The sequence below is a fragment of the Corapipo altera genome, unplaced genomic scaffold (assembly GCF_003945725.1).
Source record: "Corapipo altera isolate COAL_440 unplaced genomic scaffold, ASM394572v1 56, whole genome shotgun sequence".
Lineage (NCBI taxonomy): Eukaryota > Metazoa > Chordata > Aves > Passeriformes > Pipridae > Corapipo > Corapipo altera.
Window position 1 is genome coordinate 11,888,651 of NW_020884896.1, and position 20,618 is coordinate 11,909,268.

The 20,618-nt window shown below is 35.8% G+C and overlaps 1 protein-coding gene across 7 annotated transcripts in view; it reads left to right on the forward strand.

The window, feature by feature from the left end:
- ATRNL1 (attractin like 1) overlaps nt 1-20,618 on the forward strand; it is a 529,120-nt gene that overhangs the window by 390,526 nt on the left and 117,976 nt on the right. For 5 of the 7 annotated variants that reach the window (XM_027647923.1, XM_027647924.1, XM_027647920.1 and 2 more), the window contains one exon: nt 17,774-17,881. The exons of the other annotated variants lie outside the window; for them this stretch is intronic. In XM_027647923.1, coding sequence (XP_027503724.1) covers nt 17,774-17,881 — 108 coding nt within the window. The remainder of the gene's footprint in view (nt 1-17,773; nt 17,882-20,618) is intronic. 7 annotated transcript variants of the gene reach the window in all.

Below are 20,618 nucleotides of genomic sequence, written 5' to 3' on the forward strand. Positions count from 1 at the left end.
TCCCAAATCTGCCCTTTCTGAGGGCAAGAAGAGAAAGAGAGGGGGCATTATGGCAAAAAAGCAAGGTACTGTTTTATCTGCATATGAGAGAGGACAGGAGGGTCAGCTTGAGTTCCTGAGGGGATGAGTGGATCAACGGTTGGACTTGATGATAGAGGTCCTTTCCAATCCAGCTGATTCAATGATTCTATAATTCTGTGGCTGCAGCACTGAACTTGGGCTGCACCAGGCTGGAAGTGGCTCCTTCCTACAATCTGCTCTGTAAGGGTGATTAGTTGAGAGCCATGTTGCTACCTAAGAATTCAATTACATACAATATTAAATACATTTTATATTGGGTGTAGGAGAGCTGGGCAGCTGAGAAAGAATCTTGTAAAAATTTTCTGTTCATTTTTTATTTGTTATTGCTTTTGTTTTGTTGAGGCATTCTTGTGATTATAATTTCTGTCTTGGTGGCTGTTTTTTTTTAGTTTTTCTATAATTTTTCTTCTTCATAGCATTCCCCAATGATTGTATTTACAGTAGTGTGTTATGATAAAAAAATGAACAGTCTTGTACAGATCAGTATGTGCTGGTTTTATTGACAATAACAATGAATGAGTAATTCTTCTATTACTCTAGCTCCATAGATTAAAAATAATTTTAAGTATTTTAGGTATATGTGTTTTTCTTTTGTATAGATTGTAAATATTTTTTTAATATAGCATGAAATACTTCCATACCATATTCAGACATTTTCTAGTTTAATATTAAAATGGAAATAATAATAAGCCTCACAGAACCACAGAAGAGAACTGAGTTAAATCCCCAAAGTCAGCATGATCAGACAGAAGGGTGAAATATCAGATCTGGTGTAACCCACTTCATTATGCCTCATTTTCACAGTGCTCACACAACAATGGATGATCTTAAACATCATAATTGAATAATTATGACTCAGGATGTTTTGCCTTAGGGCATAGTTTCAGCCTTTCCTGATGTGGCAAATAATGTACCATGTCATTTTGCATTAAGAAACACGGCAGCAAGGCTCTGAATTGTGCACTAGTAGTTTTAGGCTAACAGCATACAAGTGTTTGCAGTATCAAGCTAAAACACAGCCCTCCAAAACCCGCTCTGTGGAAATCCAGATACTGAAGAAGACTTTCACATATCCTAAGTCTGATTGATGTCTGGAAACCCTTGCACCAGAGCCTTGTGGGTTTTTTAGCAGAAATAGCAATATGCCCACAAATACTGCCCAGTTGTTTGAAGAATTTGTGACAACTTGGTATGAAGGTTGCTTTCTTAATGTGGCTAAATAATTGGACATTTTATTAGAAATTGTATGAAACTATTGAAAAAGCATTCTGTATTGAGCCACATATATATATAGTTCCATCGCTGATGGCATTTCTTTTAAACAAGTAAATTTACTTTGACAAATGCAGCTGACACCACAGCTGGCCCACATTAAGGTTAAGGATAGAGATTTGCTCTTTGAAAAGTAAATGTAATTTATGTTCAGGTGGTGTTAGAAGTCCTTTTTGCATACAGTAAACTGTAGGTCCAGCCTCTGTTTTTCCTTCATGGCACATCACAGCTTGATTCTTCTGCACTGCTGGTGAATTTCCCAGTGGCAGCTGAGGTGACATTAAATGCGTTTGCTTCTGGAGAAGAAGTGCCCCAGGAGAGGAAAATATGAGATCTGTTTTGTACAGCTGAGTCACAGCTACCAATCTGTAGTTTGTATGTTAAAGGGCCAAAACATTGCCTGGAAATACAAGATTAGCAAAAAAATCCCGAAGTAAATTCAGTAAACTGGGTGTAATCTCTCATCTTGGTTATGTCTTACTCTACACAGGTCAGTTTTGTTTATTTTTTGCATAACAATTCATGTAATTCTTTGATGCACTTTAGGATCAGAAACATTTCTCAATGACTCCAAACTGTGTATAGAATGAGTAAAATCGTTGAAATAATGGCAGTGATCCCTACACTTAATGCTTCTCATTATTTGTTACTAAAGCTAAATAACATATTTTTTTTTCAAAAATACTACTTTATCTAAATGTCAGCTTTGTATGAGAAATGACATATATCAGGGAAAATTTCCAATGAGTGGATGAAAAATTGAATTATTTTGTTTTGGGCCAGGTAAACATTGATCTCTGAAATGTTCAGCAGGCTGCTATACCTTCTGAAACCTGTAATTCCAGGCAGCATAAAGTGTTGTTCTTTATCATCTGTGTCCAGCTCCAGAGCTGGGTTGCATGTTGGTACAGTATCTTGCCTTGGATCAGATGCCACAGTTCTGTACTGTGTACAGCAAATGTGATTGATTCCCTGCATCCAAAAGAGTGCATTTCTCTCTGTCACACACTGGCTGACTGGAGAGCTTGGCATTACTGCCCACTGTCATGCACAACATGAGAATGTGTTCTATGGTTTAGCCTGAACTTTCCCCCATTTTTGCTCTCCATTGTGTATTTTGACTCTTCTTTTTGCAGAAGGGGAAACTGGCTTACAGGTTTCTTGGTTTGTCTAGTGGACTGTAGCCAACATGATTCTTCAGTTGACTTTCTAGCTGTATTACAAAGTCCTGTTCACTCAGCAGTGAAATCCTAATATGCATTGGAATTAAATAGAATACATGAAATTTTGGACACCTATATCTATGTAAATTGTTTACATTCATTCTGTGTAAGCCACACTTTGACTTACTGAAAAATAGTCATGTGGTATATTTTAGGCATAACTCAGTGTTTGAAAAAACTGTATACTGTGGAAAAGAATAATACCAATATCCTGCCCTCCTTTCCTACTTGTGGTTGCAGAAAGTGCTACTATAATTATGATGTGTGCTGGTGTGGCCACTAATGTATGTTTTACATTAGATTGAATACATTTTTTTAAAATGTTCTAATTATTCCAAATAAAAATTATCTAGATGTACAATATATGTAGTGGATGAAAACACAATGGCAACATTTTTATTCCATGGGATTTAACTGTGTTTTATGTACTTCTAAACATCTGAGAAAAAGAAATGTGATATTTTTGCAATTTGTGCTGACTGTTTTCCTTTATTCTGCTTTTCCTCATTAACTCTATTTCTGGTGTACTTGATTCTGGTTTGGCATATCTTGGACCATGTCAGTCTGAGTGACACCAACTCTCACTGTCAGTCTGGTTCCCAGTGTATGTTTTGTGTTTTCTGAAAATTGGACAGAACCTGATTAGGGAAGGACTTGATCTCTGCTGTGTGCATTCAGAATTCAGGGACTTGAAAAAAATAATAATAATTGAGATACTCAGCTGCAGTAAGCCCTGACTCATTGAATATAAATGAAGAAAAGAGGAGTAAGCAGCTGAAGTATTTAGTGTACATGAATTTGTGCTCCAGCATCTGTGAATTTTCCTCTGGACTAATTCAGATACAAACCATTAATTTCTGAGTTGACTACTAAATCATATAAACTGTACTTTCGTAATCAAGGAAGACAGAATTTTTAAAATAAAACCATATTTTTAAATCCATGCTGGAGCATATGTAAACTGATTGTCAGAAATATGGTGTGCTCAACAAGGGACCTATTTTATTTTCAGGGCAGGAAGAGATGCTACAGATAATAAGACAATTTAAGGTATATATTTTAGAAATTTTTACATTTCTCAGGAAAAAGACCCATGAGGACTCTGATACCAACTGATGTAATATAGAAAAACATATATACTCTGAAATTGTTTTAATAAGTATAGTCACAGTGTGTCTATGTTGGTACAGTCAAATGAAAGATTATGGGATGTGACTGGTTTCACTTGTGAAGAAAAGAATTTTATATACCTGAATTTTAATTTATTTATTTCTATTGGATACCGGTTTATTGCACGTGCATTTAAAAAGCCATGTTTAAAAGTTGTTGACATCTTTTGCCTTTAAAGAGTCAAAAAATTAGGTCAAAATTTCCCTCCATCAAAGACTGAGAAACTCAGGAATGACTTTTGCCTCTAGGACAGGAATGAAAGCACGTTATTTTAAAGGCCAGTGAAATATAACTGCAAGCAAATCTTTACTGTTGAAATCATAAGATTCATTCATCAGAATTCAAACGGAAGGGAATCAAAATGCTGATAAATTAGAAAGCAAGGCAAATATTCAAATCCTTTTCCCAAATTATTTATTTTTCTTTTCTAATAAGGCTGTAGTCTTACAATCCATGGTTTGTAGGGGCAAGGGTATCCCTGTACAGAACCAAATTTACTAGTGTTTTTTTCCCACATTTCGTGTTGGAATGTGGACAAAGCAGTAAATGTCAAACAGCCATTTTGGAGTACTTATATAGAGTGGACTTTTGTATTTGAATCATGGATATTTCTAATTATAACTTCGTGCTAAATATATATATATATATGGTCAGAAAACAAATATTAAAACTTTTCCTACTTTACCTGAGCATTCATAAAATGTTAAAGAAATAACCTGTGGGAATAATATGATTCTTTGCATTTTGAACCATGTAGCAGTTTGAAAAATTATTGTTAGCAATTGCCAAAAATAACTGAATTATTTGTAGGGAGCTCTTTAGAGCTTCTTACCCAGGTAAAAGCAGCTCCTATGAAATGACCCTCAAAAATGGCCACGTAGGTCATAAAGAACATAATATGATTAGAGTAACCTGTGATAGTGTACGTTCTTGAAATAATCCATTTCATGTGACTGTTCAGTCTCCCTTTGTCTGTCACCAAGGTGTCTTTCTTTGCTGTTAGATTTTCATGTTACCTTCTCCTAACACAAACGTTAAGGTTACATATAAGAAAAATCACAGCTAATGCTCATCTTTCAGACCCATAGCCCAGCAATGCCAAGCTGCCTGTCTCTGATAGCAAACTGGGTTGTCCACATTAGTATGCACTTGGGCACAAGGAATAGTTATATTGAGCAACCAAAGCAGGACTTCCTACTGGATGAGAAGTTGCAAACCTCTCTTGACATGGTGAGGAAAAATATCTTTCTCTTCTGATGGCATTAGCCGAGTGCATTGGGACCTATTAGCAATGTACTCAATTCCCAGTTTGTCTTAAGCACTGTCAAAAGCATTGGACACTGATGGAGAAAATTCACCAGTGCAGGGAAACTGCAATGGAGATGTTATCCAGAAGTTTTTCTTGTAGTACCTGTAATGACTTCTATAGTCCACCTCTATTTAGGTGTGGCAGAAAAGGATCAGAAAATCCTTTCAGGTCATCACACCCCACCACTGCTCTTGTACTTCACACATTGTGGTTATCTCACCTTTACAAACAGGAGTCTGATCTTTGCTTCACACAAAAGAACTGCCTCCTCTGCATTGTGCGGGGCTTACCAGCTGTCATTTGGCACATTGAACCTGTTCTAGAGCTAATGCTGAGAGTGATTCTTATCTAGATGAAAATATGGGAAGTTTGCTGGTCCCCAGTTAGATGGGAAAGAGGATGTAAACGTATCCCTGCAGAGGTGAATATCATCTTTAATTCATATGTGTTTTTAAAATGCATCTATTTAAATGACAAAGTTTGTGTAATCAAGAAATATCTTTTTCCATGTTAATAATCAAGCAAACACCACAGCCCCAAGTAAGAAAATCAAAACTTATGTTGAAGGGTTTGAGCATTACATTTTAGAATATTTCCCTCAACTCCAAATAAGTAGGGAAAATTAATTAGCCAGATCATAGTTGTCATGCTCCTTTTAAGAAGCCCCGAGGGCAAGTCCTTGCTTTACATGCACTGTGATAAATATAGGTCTGTTGAGGAAAATCATTGAGATGTGTGGCACCTTTGACTCATAGATAATATCTTTGTTTTCTTTTGTCTCCCAATTAAGGATGTTATTGCATTTTTTCTTGGTAAATAAATTTCAATTAATGAAATTCCAGCTGTCTCACACATTATAGTGGCATAGATTTGAAAGCATTTAGCAGACGCCCATACAAAAAGCCATTAACACATGGCAGGTTCCCTGACATTTTAAAACAATATGTCTCCAGCTGGAACAAATAACAGAAAACAAGTCCACATTCTTGAAAAATTTAGGGCTCTCTCTAATGCAGGTAAAAGATTCCTATGCAGAAAGGGGTATGTTGTAGAAGAATATTAAAATGTCTAATGTTTTCAGTTTTGCAAGAGGAAAGTCATGAGTACTTTGTGTTGTATTCAATTGCTCTTTATACAAGCTGTATAAGACAGCATATAAAAAGAAGCCAATTAAGATTTCAGGTAAAAGATAATACTGTCTCTAAGTTTTCGCCCGAACTAATCGCTCCTAATATCACGTGAGGGCCTCTAAAAACTAGCAGTCAGAAATTCTGATAATTTACTTGTCCCTAAGCATTTTAATCTGATACAATTATTTTAAGAAAAAACCTTTAAGACTACCATAAAAATCCTATTAGTAGTTCACTACTTTAAATCCTACCAGTAAAGTCAAGCTTGTGGAGGAAGTAAAGGAATGGGAAAGATGACCTTGACTTGCCTAAAGCTTGCAGTATTTGATTTGGAAACGGGCCATATTAGATGAAAGCAGGTAAAATTGATATGCAAGTAATGCAAATATGAACAGAAACTTTGATGGAAAAGTATGGAAATATACTTTTGGAAGTCCCTTCTCATTCTGGTGAAGTAGTCGTTACCATGTGTGCATTTTAAAATTACTTTTTTCACTTGCCTGTATTAAAAAAAATCAAAGGGTTTTATGAGAAGGGGGAAACTGCATGTTCTGTGGAAAACTTTTTATTCTTTTTGTTTCTTTCTTTGTATTTACTGTGGATAGAAACAGTAAAGCTGACTTTTCATCCTTGTGCAAATTCCCCACTATGCAGAAGGCCCAGTTTCCATTTCAATCCATCTAAGCCTCTAAACTGCAATTTAAATGATACACAGTGCTTGTGATCACATCCATAGCAAAGGGATGAATTCTTAATACAAAATGTTTTGTGAAGTTGTATCTGTGTAAGGTTTTTCAATGCTTTCCTGTGTTTCACTGTGATTTAAGTTATTGCACTGTCAATGTCTTCAAATAACCATAGCAAATTCAAATTTAAATTCTGTCAGTTGGAAGAAAAATTCCAAAAATTTACTGATAGTAATTTTACTTTAAGATAGCTAACCTATGTCCTAACCACATACAGTTACAATAGCATTCTACTAGTGTACTCATCTGTTTTAAGGATTTAACTGCAAGAGTAAATCACTGTGTAAGGCAGATATATACAGAACAGCGTAGAAAGGCAGTAACTGCAGAACTGCTAAAAAAATGTTTAGCACATTGCTTCCTTAAATGAGGGTGAGGGTTGTTGGATCAAAGCAAATGAAAGAAACTACAAGTGGTTGGAGTATTTGACCCAGCTGAAGTGGGGTCCAGAAAAGCCTTCCATTCCTGCCACACAAAAGTGCTATGCTTCCCTCTGACTGTGTCATTGCCACAATCCTGTACTTGGCTGTCCTTTCTGCTGTAAATTAGAATAGATGAAAGCTGTCGAGCCAAGCCAGTGATGGAGGCTAATTTGATGTGATATAATTGATGAACTCTAAATCGTCCCACTTCTCCCTCTTGAAACAGTCTGACTGGAGCTCAAAATGCCAGAGTACTTTGATTTACACTCTGTCACTTTTCTGTTCAAAGTCTCAGTGTGGCAGCAGTGAGGGATTAACTTCTTCACAGTATTTCTTTCTAGTCTGTGGAGTACACACACACACAGATTGGTGCAACCGCTTGTAGGAACACTACTGGAAAAGTCAGATTTCCTTGTTTGCGGTAGGTTTGTGCACAAAATTATTATGAAGATGAATAGAATAGCAACCTGACTTTTGCTGCTACAGATATCGCCAAGGTAGTCTCTTGGAATTAGTGTTGTGCTTCTTACTTCAGAACTGAATTTTAAACTGTAGGATTAGGGTATTTAATGCTTGAAAACCCTCTATTTCTGAAATTCTGATGTAGCTTAAATATTTTAGGAGATTAGAATGGTTCCAGTCCCCTCAGTATCTGTAGCTTACTAGGTAGGAATTCAACTCTTAAAATAATTCTCCATTAAAATGTTACAAGCTTCAGACTTTCTTATATCATCAGTTTCTTGGTTTTCATACTTTCCTGTTCAAGAAATTTTAACTCAGATCTAACTGTTTTGGTTCCTTGGTTTCTTTCAAAGGTAAGGGATGGACAATGACCTTGCTTTCTCAGTTCTACAGCAGGAGTGGAAAACTTTGCCATCAACTTGTTGTTCAAGAATTCTTGAGCAACCACCACTAAAAGTGTAACATCTCACATCTGCTAAGTCTGTTGTTTCAAACTTACACACAACATATGAACAAAGGAGAGCTGCTTTAGTGCACATTATTACTCTGATCAGACAGCAGAACTGCATCTGTTTCAGAGCTGTTCACTCCCCTGCACAAAATGAGCTGTGGCCACATGCCATTCTCACTAGCAGTGTGTGCCAAATTCTTGCTGACCTGAATGTGCTACGTATGGTGAGCAAATCTGTGAAGTTTGGAATATTTTTTTGGACAAGATTTCAGTATCCTAGTTTTATGTTGCTTAACTAAACCCCTTCTTGCTGAAAATGCCGGGATTCGTTACGAAGATTTTCTGTACATTCTGAGCGACCAGAGGGTTTTTTTTTTCACATTTTCTCATCCTGGCTATATCTTAAAACTGCGTCTTTACTAATGATTCACAATTGCATGGTTGATGTGAAAATTACTGGGTATTAACTCTGCTCCTGGATGTGGCAGTTGAGCTAAAAAAGCTATCAGTGGCAGGATGAGTCTCATTTTTTAATGAAAAGGGAGTTGATAACCTAGTAACACAGAGTCAAATTTTGTAAGGATTGTGAGGAAGACCTTCACTCATCCAACACGGTACTCTGGCATGCCCATTCAGCTTGTAATAGCAAGGCTATTCAGCTCCTTACAGTGAAAATTCATGGGGATTAGGACATTTCCATCCTGAGACAGGCAGGAATACTGGTAAGTGCACCTCTTTTTGGTCCCCTTTGGAAGGCAGTGAAAAGGAAGATTGTTTTGCTTAATACTCTAAAAATTAAAGCTTGAAAGCATTTAAAGACATCAGTCAGTCATGGTACATCACCAGTTTACCTTCCTTAATGGTAACATCATTTGTGTTTTAAGTAGCTTCTAAAGGACCACTTTAGAATAGTTGTATAATTGGCAGTGATGCTGCACTTGAAACGTTTCATTTACATTGTCATTTCATCAGTGTACCAGTAATAGATAGTTTTAAAGAACTAGAGGTAATAAAAAAAGCAAACTCCACCTTTGTTGAAGTACAGCCCAGTTTTTCTGCTAATTATTATTTATCTTCTTTCGTAATTTTTGTACATGTAAAAATTTAATTTTAAAAAATAGAGAATAAATAAATATAAGCCTTGGATTCCAAGTCATCTGAAAAAAGATATTAAGACTTTGATTGCCTGAAGTCACTATGTGGTCTAGGGTCTAGGTATATTTCAGAAACTTCAGTTTTTTATAAATTGGCATTGCTTCAATTCAGTCATTGTAATTTGTACTGCAAATTTCCACATCAGTTCACATAAAAGACAAATCCGGTGCCTACCCTTTTTGTTGTCTTGTAGGTTAAAAAATACATTGACATTGTTTGCAAACTAAAATGTACTCATCCTGCACTTGAACTTCTCTTTAAAGTAATAGTACATACAACCATTCTTTCTGACTATCTCTGTGCTAGGAAAGAGTCTGTTTTAGAAAGTGCTTTAGTTAAAGCCTCTTTAAAAGTTTGTAAACACCTACAATGAAAAATGGATACAATATCAAGCAATAAAGTAGAAAGATGGGTAGGAGAGTACTTGCTAAGTATTTTCAAATTGCAAAACCTGATTAAATATATTTTAGAATGTTTGGAGAATTGTCTAAGCACAATGTGATCCCAGAGCTGACAGGGTTCTGAGACTTCAGGTAGGACAAATGAGGCTAAAGCCAGGGAGGATTTTAATTCCTGTCTTAGAAAAGAAGAGGTAAAAGGAAGGGCTGGGCGATTAGAATTCAGCCAATTTATCCTTAATTCTTAGTGAAGTACTGGGATAAACAATTTTTACATACCGTATAGGAATGTAGAAAAAAGTGAAGATATGAGAGATATTTAATGTTGGGGTTTTTTTCTAGCACAAATTGTGTCAAGCCAAACTAATTTCTTGATACAATAGACTAGCAGACCCTTTAGACAAATAGGAAGTGAATGTAAAAGTGTATTCTTGGAGTGTTTAGTTATAAGTTGCTGATTGTGAAAAGGGAAAGGTGCATTAAGTGGGCTTCTACTGGGATCTGATTCTGGTGTTGATTTAAGAGAGAGAGGGAAGCACTGGAAATGGGAGCAGGAGTGTTGAGGAAACATTTATATGCCCACATTTGTTTATAGTTGAGAAGGTTAAAGGAAAACTTCAGATTTATAAAGAGCTCCTGTAAAGGACAAGAGAGTTTTGGTGGGGATTTCTTCTCACTTGTAGACAGAGAATGGTCTCCACTGCAGACAGTACAGGAAGCAATTGGCTTAAATGTCAGCATGGAAATTTAATTTAGATTTTTAGAAAGATCTTTCCATCCTGGGGATCACCGGGTGCTCTGGACTTCTGTGGTGACTGTGGAACCTCCACCACTGCAGCCTTTTTAAGAAACATACATCTGGTGGAAGAATCATAATCACACTGCAACCTGTTGTGTAGGAACAACAAACAGAGTTAGACAAGGTGAACTCATGGGGTACCACTTATACCCAGTTTCTTTTGTTAGAACATATTTGCTATCTTTAAAGCAATTTGAATCACTTTAGGAAGAGCTGGGAATTATCATCTTGACATCTGTTGTCTAAGATCTAAGTAACTAAAGCTGGTTTTAAACAGTTGTGATAATAATGGATAGTAGTCATGGTGCCTCATATCAAAAGCAGCAGCTTAATAATGTTGATAGGATGGACTGAGATTTTGTCAATATAAGGAACTTTCACACTGTGTCTATTCTATTTCCCTTTTAAAGGTGGCGCTTATGTTTTTAAGACTACACTGTCAGCGTTCATAATTCTTTAGAAGACATTTTGAAAGGATTATTTATGTGACACCATTGTAAATGACCGAGTTCCAAGGAGTAGTTTGCATAATATGATATTTGAATCACTCTTTCATATTCTAAAATAATTAATTTTTAAGACATATTTTATTATATTCACTTATAAATAACTGTCCTTGGGCAAATATGATAGAATGTCTTGTGTGGAAACATTTCAACGTCTGTAAGTAGTGGATCTGGCTCTCTTTTTCTGTGTACACAGAATGACTTTGCAGAACAAGCATTTTTAGAAATTTTCTGTCAACTGAAAATGTGTCTGCTAGCCAACAGCAAAACATTCAACAGTTGGCTGAAAGGACAACCCACTTGATTAGGAATAAGAGTACAATTCTTGGGTTAGCAAGGCCTACAGAGAGACTTAAGTACCTCTTTACAGAACTGTGTAGATGTACAACATGGATTCACAGTGATCAAAGTGAAAGAGATAATAGGATTTGGTCTTGTATAGCGCTTAAATTTTAAAGCAGTGAATTGAATTTTGAGCTTATTATTGATTCTTAGCACCCTAAAAATCTTCCTATGCTAAATTAATCTTTAGGCAAAAAATACGAAGGATCAATCACAACTTTATTGTAACATGATCCCCTGTAAATTACTGGTAAATAAGCATCACCCCCAGGGTGCCATTTCCATTGTAATAATAGCAGCTTGTAATAGGCAGCTTTTCATACTTGGAGTATTACAGATGGGAATTCTACTCCAGAATCAAAAAGTTCCAGAACCTGAAGTCACTGTAGATTCATATTTTGTTCTTTTCTTGCTAATGTGCAATACATTAAATATCTGTTCCGTGGATCTAGCAGCGAAATGACCTTTTCAGGGCTCACCTTTTTTTCTCATTTTTGATTTGTTCAAGGGAAATTGCAGACGACTGGTATTTGGTTTCCAAAAAGGATACATAAAAACTTGACCTTTTGGAACTGTTATTTTTGGGGGGATGTGTACACTATATTTTAAGTATGTCTTAGCTGTTGTTTGCTGGGCTATGTCTAGTTTAAATAACCCTTCATTTTATTCAGTATAAAGCTAGGACAAGAAGTATAACTCCTCTCATTTTTTCCCATGACAGACCTTTGCACATGCCTGAGCGCACTTTTTCTTCAGGCAATTTTCAAAGAAAGTGACATGGAATAGGCCCTGATATCTTAGGAAGTTTCCATAGATTGTTTTGCAGTGCAAATAGCATGTTATACTATGTCCATCATTGTAATATCTCATTGCCTACCTGAATGCACTCCTGTGTCAGGGCACTTTCCACTTAGCAGAGTGGGAAATGAGGCAGAGGGAAATGATTATTTAGGAAGTTCATGACGGAGAGGATGAATGAATCCAGATTGTCAGACTACTGTCATAACTATGGCTATTCCTGCTGCTTGGTTTCCTATGCCAACTTTTATTCATCTCTTAAAACACTGTATCTTTTGCAATCATGGAATGGTGAGCTTATATCACCTAAAATCCGACAAAATAGTTTAATGACTATGATATGCCTTTCCAGTGAAAGCAGCTGATTTGGGAATTAACTAAGTCAAATAGGTTTTTCAACATGTAAACGAGACATTGCTCTCCTTTCTGGCTATGGAAATGACAATTTAATCTGAAGATATTTGTAACACCAAGAGTTACAGTAAGAAAAGTTACAGAGAAGGCAAGCTTTGTCTTCTGCAAATTAAAGTGAATAATCAGAGCTTCATTGAAATATCACTACATATAATTCAGTTTGAAAATGAGAATTTGATATTTTTGAAGGGAATTAAATTGTGTTTCTAATTAAAATGCCTGTGATCCACTCAGATCTGTGTAGTCATATAAGCCCATATAAGTTACTTCTGTTGATTTGATATGGCAGTAAGAACCCTCAAGAATATGCAATGAGTGGCTGAATTGCATTTCCTACGGAGGCTCTGGTTTTGCGGGGCTGCCCACTTACATACATTTTTGATTTTTTTAAGTTTTGGAGCTTGTCAAATACAGTGCGATCAGAAAATAGTCAGCGCCATGAGGTTTTGGCATTTTTTCTCATTGCAATACTTTTCCTCTAAAACTCAAATTTAGTGCATGGTGTTGTTAATGCTTCTCTTGTAGCCTTTTGATGTTACTCACATCAACAGTTGACAGCACAGAAACAGGAAAGGAGGAGACCAACTTGCAACCGCAGAAAATTCAGAACTCAGGGATGATTAAGCAGAATAGGAATTTCAAATGAGACATTTGGAAAATCCTTGTCACAAGGAGGGTCATGCAACACTGGACTAGACAGCACTTTCCAGAGAGATGCAGAATTGCTATCCTTCGTGGTTTTGAATACTCACCTCGACAAATGCATGGATGTGTCCTGGTACATTATTAATAGTTATCTGATCTAGGGAAAAACCAAACACATCTAAGATGCGAAGGAAGAAAAGCTAGGACACCTAGGCAGTTGTTGCTGTTATTAAAATAACAGGCACCTCTTGACTGCCATATCATTTCTTATTTCTGGGATAATGTATTGAGACTGCCTGGCTCTGAAAAGCCAAAAGGAAAACTCTTCTTTTTGGCAGTCAGAAGTCTCCTGAACATTTTTACTGGTGTTTACCATTTCTTATCCCCACGAGAGTCGTCGAGCTCCCTATGAACTTGGACATACACTCTTGTCTGTGCATCCTTCATGGCACACTTCAGCATGTACCTTGCTTGCCACTGGGCTAAAGCAGCCCATTAGAGGTGCCAAACAGCAACAGAAAGATCTTTTAAAGGATTTTTCTGATCGTCCTATTATGGCACTAAAATGGCCTCATCCTTTTCAGCTATCCCAATCTATCAGTCTCTCAAGAATGTCTGTTACTGTATAACAAAGAGAAAGTATACCTATCTAGTTCCTAATGTCTCTTGCACTTTATTAGATTTTTCCAATTAGGGCTTTTCCAGGGCAGTTCCACTGGAAGGTGGAGAGAATAGTGTAAAAAAAGCAGTGCTAGTCAGAAGAACAGTATTGAATTCAATTTGAGAGACCAAGTCTTAAAAAAAAAAAAGAAAGAAAGAAAGAAGAGAAAAGGGAAGAGAAGGAAAGGGAAGGAGAAGGGAAGGAGAAGGGAAATTCCCAAAATACAAAACATTTGAAACACATCAGCTCGAGATTGCTGGAATATTGTATTCTGTTACTGTTAAATCACTGTAATATATATTTTACATTGAGTGTTTTATTGTATATTAATACAATGTGGGCATTAAAATATTTTGAAAGCAAGTCTGAATGTTATCAACCAAAAGAAAAAAAATCAAAACATTTTTACTTAAATAAGAACATTTCCTTATAGAAGCTTATACAAAATACTATGGAACATTTTCATTTACTCCAAATTGCGTTGAGAAATATTATCCCTCATGAGAATTTTTTTGATCAATAGTAAAATTGAATTGCATACCTAGGCAAAAACATTCTTGTGATCTACTTCTAGGTGGGAAAGCAGGTCCTATTTCAAAGGTACTTATTTGACTAGCTCACCAAAACTCAAAATTACCATAATCTAAGATGTCTACATGTGCATAGAGAAACAGGTAAAATATATATTTCCATGATATGGAACTAGTTATGCCAAAATTGTTGGATTTTAAGAATTTTTTCAAATTATATGGGTGTTGAGTGAGAAATCGACCTAATTTATAGTATCCTAACATCTTACTGTTCTTCACTGATGACAGCTATAATTCTACACTTTGAAAGAAAAACTCTTTAATAGGATAGAAATTAATACCTTGAAATTGCTGCAAAATAATAGAGATGCTTAAAAAATTAATCTTGTCAATAATCTTCTACTTAATGAGATTTAAAATTATGGTAGAACTTGAAATCAGTTGTCTGCTCAGTCAAATAAATGCTTATTTAATTTCTCGGTCCTGACACTGTGGAACTCCCTGCACTGAGAAAATAGTGTTTATAATTTCCCATACTTTTAAGTGAATATTTAGACATGTACCTGCATTCTGAATGTTACAAATTAAATTTGGGACAAAATATTCAAATATTACATATTAATAATATCTATGTATATTATGTCTCCAAGCAAATATCCCTAATTCCTAAAAAAGTATGTATTTATTTTTTGTTTGTATGATTTTTAAATGCAGTAATTTTTTTGGACATGAGTGTAGAAGTAACAGCATTGTAGTTCCACTTTCCACTATCTCGTATTTTTTCTGCCTCAGTTGTGTGGGGGTTTTTGTGGTTTTGTTTTTTTTTTTTATCTCTTTGACTGCTGAAAAGGCAAGGAGGAGCTTTTTTACTCTTCTCATAGTACCCATGTTCAGAGAATTTTCATGTTTCTTGGCCTATGGGTGAATTATAGGAATTCCCCGTGGCCATATGGGCTACATGAAAACAGCACATAAGTGGAGCACATGATGTCACACCTGAATGACACCCACCATGCAATAATCTGTCTCACAACATGTTCTATAACTGGAATTTGTCTTTTCCCAGTCTTGATATACAGACAGTTGCAGATGGTGGGAGGTAGTGACCTTTTCCTGACACAAAACTGATTTTAAACATCATAATAGCTTCCTGTATTTCTCTTCATTGCTTCTCAATTTTCCTGTTCTGTGCCTTACAGGGAGTTTTAAAATGCTGAACAGAAAGCAGCTTTATTTTGAACAGAGCACTTATCTTTGATGCGAAAGTGCTCAGCTGCCAAACTCAGCAGCGCTTTATGGGCAGCTGAACATTTTAGAGTTTTCATTCTTGTTTACTGAGCTAATTAAGAATCTTCGTAGTACTCTTCCCAAAGCATCAAAATTACAGTGACTGTCTTGTGAATGAAAAGGTTTTACTGGATGCCCGACCAGGAGTAGAGTTGAAGAAACCTACTAGCCTTAAAAAACAGCGAACATATCAAATATACATATCTTTATGATTCACATTAAGTAAACCTTTTAAATAATGGTTTGCACATTTGGGTTACTCTGTTCATTTAAGTACTTTCCTTAAGCAATTGTATTTGTTTAAAATAGTACTTGGTTTCCCATTAAAGAGTAAGCATTGCCAATAGCTCTGCAGACTTACAATACTCTAATGAGTTCCATGTGACATGACTGCTCTAATAACACTGTTTTCTTTAATTTTTGTTATTTTAGGAAGAAAAAGAGCTAGATATAGTAATTTTAGCATGTAGTGACTCAGTATTTTTTGGGTTGTAAAATCTATTAGTATATTGTATTGATGAAAATCAGTGCTGATGTAAATCCTAGACAGAGACCACCGTTTTCATTTTAAAGTGAAGGGATAGAAACATAATTCTTAACCATCTAGGTATTCATACGGGGCTTTTATTTATTCCCAATATAAAACGTGCAGTTTCACCCACAGACATATTGATTACCCTCTTGGTATGATATACTGGGGGCCCATTTGTGCAGGTGCTTGCTGACAAACACACTTCATGGTTATAAAAACCAGGACTCAGGAATGTACCGGGTATGCACTGAGAGACCACTGTACTGGTTTGATTTTAACATTATGAGTGCGTCTTTAGATTACTATAGACAATCTTAAAAAGCAAGCAAGGGCAAAATGCATGAGAAGTATTACAAAGCCAGTTTGTTGCTTTGTAACAGGCCTTAAATCAAGGGTGTTTATTAGTAAGCTGCCAGCAAATATTTGCTTGCATATCTTTTATTCTTTCAAAGGCTTTTATGAACAGTATGTCACAGTGATAGTGTCATTTACATTCAAATACTAATGTTTTGAGCTTCTAATGTTTTAAGCTTCCCAGAGATATAAAAGGGAGAAAAACACTAAGAAAATGAAACTTAGATCTTTTCTAATAAAATATTTTTGCAATCATTTTGTCTTTTCAAGATGCTGTGACATCCTGTTCAGCTGAAGGAATACACGACTTGGATTGCACGACTCATTCACCTTAAATATTTAATAATGCTTTTATTAGTTGCACTGAACCAGTGAAGTAAGATCTGTAATATCTAGTGCTGGCCATCATTTTTATACATCATGCTTTAATAAGCATTATAATTACACATTGAGGATGAAATATGAGTTAACTTTGTGGTTTTGCTAGGGAATTCTGTGCACGCTGGTATGATTGGAAGGGATTATACAAGCTCTCTGAGCATAGCTGAGCTTATTCTTAATACAGTGATGCAGCCTTCCCAATCCTGTTATTCCTTATATAAAAGTAGCTGCAGAAAAGATACTGTGTAAAATTGAGTCCTGACACTATTAACTCCATCTGGCTTAGTTGTGAAATATGAACATTTGAAGGCCAAGTGGACTTGTTCTTGGCAGGTGTTCTAATGCTTGCGTTATCATTGGAATTAGATTTCAACTATTTTTACCAACCATTTCCCATATTTGCTTGCCACTTGCACGAATAGCAAAGTTGTTTAGAGAGAACAGTCAGTTAGGGAAGCTTTCATTTGGAGATTTTGTTAGAGTTCAAGCTAAAATACCATTTGTAGCCATCATAGCCTTCTGTGCTCCATTCTCAAGTAAATATAGATGATGATGATTTAGTATAACTTTCTCACTTTGATGTTACAAATATGACTATTTGCATGCTATTTGCATTCTTATGTTTTAATGGGAGGTATAGTAGGGCAGACTAATATCTGGTGCATTTTTTAATGTTTTGTTAAAACATCATTTTTTCCTCATCAGCAACTTATGCGGGAGCGACAGCAGATGGCCAGCCGCCCCTTTGCTTCTGTCGATGTAGCACTGGAAGTAGGAGCTGAGCAAACAGACTTTCTACGAGGGCCATTAGAGGTAGGAACAGTGGTGCTGACAAGGGACCATTGTGATTTGCATATTTATATTGCCAGTCTCATCTGCATCTGCTTCTGAAACCAAGCAGCATCTGATTACCTGGAGCTGACAAGTCTCAGCTACGTTATGTTATGTCATTTTCAAGGCACAGAGTTTTAATAGCATGACATGAGCTGTAACAAAAGCCACTGGAGAATCTATTAGCCTGGTCTGGAGTGACAGTCAGCTCACCTGGCAGTCCTTTCCTGATGGATGTGAGCTGAAGGAATGCAAGATGCAGGCATTAAGGAGGGAAAAATGTCACGCTCAGTCCTTCAAGCACACAGTGCCACCTAGTTAGCATCTATCTTAATTAACAGACATTACAGCAAACAAACAAATAAATAAATAAAGCAGCTGTGAGTTGAATTTCAGTGTTGTGTTTTATATGCACAGGTTTAAAGCATACAGAATATACCACATAGTTTTGTTTGTAGGTAATGGCTACATTACTGCAATCTTTTATTGCAATTGCAGAACACTGGAAAAGAAATAATAATATGCAAAGCAATATGATATTGGAATGGTGTAATAATGCATAAAATGGATTCTGGAAGTTTACCTGAAAATAGAGGGAAAATTACAATTTGTGGATAATAATGGATATCTAATCTAGGCTGGGCTTTTGGTAGATCAGAATCCTCTATTCCTTTACTTTTATTTACCAGACTGTGTTTACAGTTATTACTTTATCCCATTTATGGTTGGACCTGGGAATGAGGTGTGATAGCTCTGAAATCTTTCAAGATTGTACTCTTCATTGCTGCCAATTCTTCTTAAATTCAAAGTTTCTCTTGCTTTTCTCAATAGCCTATCTCAATGGAAGATTAAATACAGTTTATCAAATCTCTAAGGTTCATGGAGAAGAAAGCAATGTGAAAAACAGATTCATACCAGAAAGAAAGAATCAAATCTTGACTACTTGTCAAATTGATATACTCTGTCCTGCTACTGTGCAGGAAACAATCACAATTGTTCTTACTGTCATAATTTAAATATTTGGAATAGCTAGTGAATAAAAATTACATATCTCTTTGAAGAAGAACTCTCACATTCTTCACCAATATAACCATACTTCTGTCTCCTCTTATCTTGAAAGAGAAGACCTCTCCAGCTCCCTAGGCTGAGGGCACATTACACAGCAGTTAAAAGTTAACTTTATTAAAATGTGATTCCATTGTTTCTACAAACTAGTATCTGGGAACACTTTCTCTGTTGTCTTTTCAAAGGGAGGCAGTGAGTGGAAGCTGAGGCATCCAAACTCTAATTTTGTACATACTGATTATTTAATTAAACTTTAGAAGTAAACATCACAATTTAATTGCCACATTTTCTTTCTCATGTCTTTTACTTAGCACTAAAAGAGGTAGATGCTAAAATATTTTAATTATGTTTTACAGTTTTTATTAGCTTTTTCTTCCTAGCCTAGCATTTTCCAGTAATTATTTAGAATTCAGCATCCATAGTGTTTTTTTTCCTAATTAATATATAGTTATACACAGAATGAAGTCCATTCAAAGTTTCCTCAGAATTATAATATACTGATCTATATCCAAACAAAGCACTGTACTGAGGATTCAGAGTATTGATTGTCCTTTAGTAAATATTCTGTAAAAAAAAAGGAACTATATTAAGCTTCTGGTCCCAGTCTATTGTCAATTTGTGAAAGGACACTAAAAGTTGTAGTTGCTGTTCTGTTCTTCATATTCTACTCTTTTGGACTGAGGGGAATTCAGGTCACACATATATTTCCAGGATGCAGTGCTTAAGGAATAGAATAGTATCAAATACCTGTAAACCTCATTTTGTTGTATTAAGTTAAAATAATTTTAATTCTATCATATCTAATACCCTTTGGGAGGTTTAAAGTTAGAGATATTTTGGTAAAAATGAGAATATACAGTAAATCTCTTCAAAATGTTCTGCTGGCATTGCGCAGATCTTGCACTGATATACCAGGGTCTCCAATTTTAGTCATGGTGCATTGCATTCCCTCATCTCACACTTTTATTGACATCGTGTGTTACTCACTGATACTTTGGACTCTGTTGTTATACTTTTATTGACATTGTAATAACTCCAACACTTCCAGTGACATTGTATTGATCCATGGGTCCTTTAGGCACAGTGTAATGTCATTGAACTCTTCCAGACATTACTGCAACTCTCCCATTCAGCTGCACAATAAGGCTGCTGTTCATTAATGTCATCTGACTTGCATGATGGTGGTTTTGTACAGCTGGTGTTTTGTGTTAATAATGATGGTCTGGTACATGTCAGTATTCCTGGGACTGGTAATTCCAGTATGCTGTTTGGTTAACTTTTATTTTATGTTTTGCATTTATTTGTAAATAGTCATAGCAGCTCTTTCACTGGAGAGATTTAGTTTGCAGTTATAAGGCACTTTTTACCTGTTGTTCAGAAAGCATAAAAAAACCCCAGGAGTATGCATACTGTACTTAGAATGGTTGCCTAATTTAGATACTTACAATACAACTGATAATATTTGGCTTCTATTTCCAGTTAGCAGCAATTTGCAACTGATTAAAGTAAAATCCTGAAAACACTACAGAAGAGAATTGAATTTTGGAGTCTCTATCAGCCAATCTATCTTTCTTAATGTTTTGCCAACAAAATGACAGTATCTTGATATTAACACCTTTAAAAAAACTTTAAACAGCATAATATTGCTCCTGTT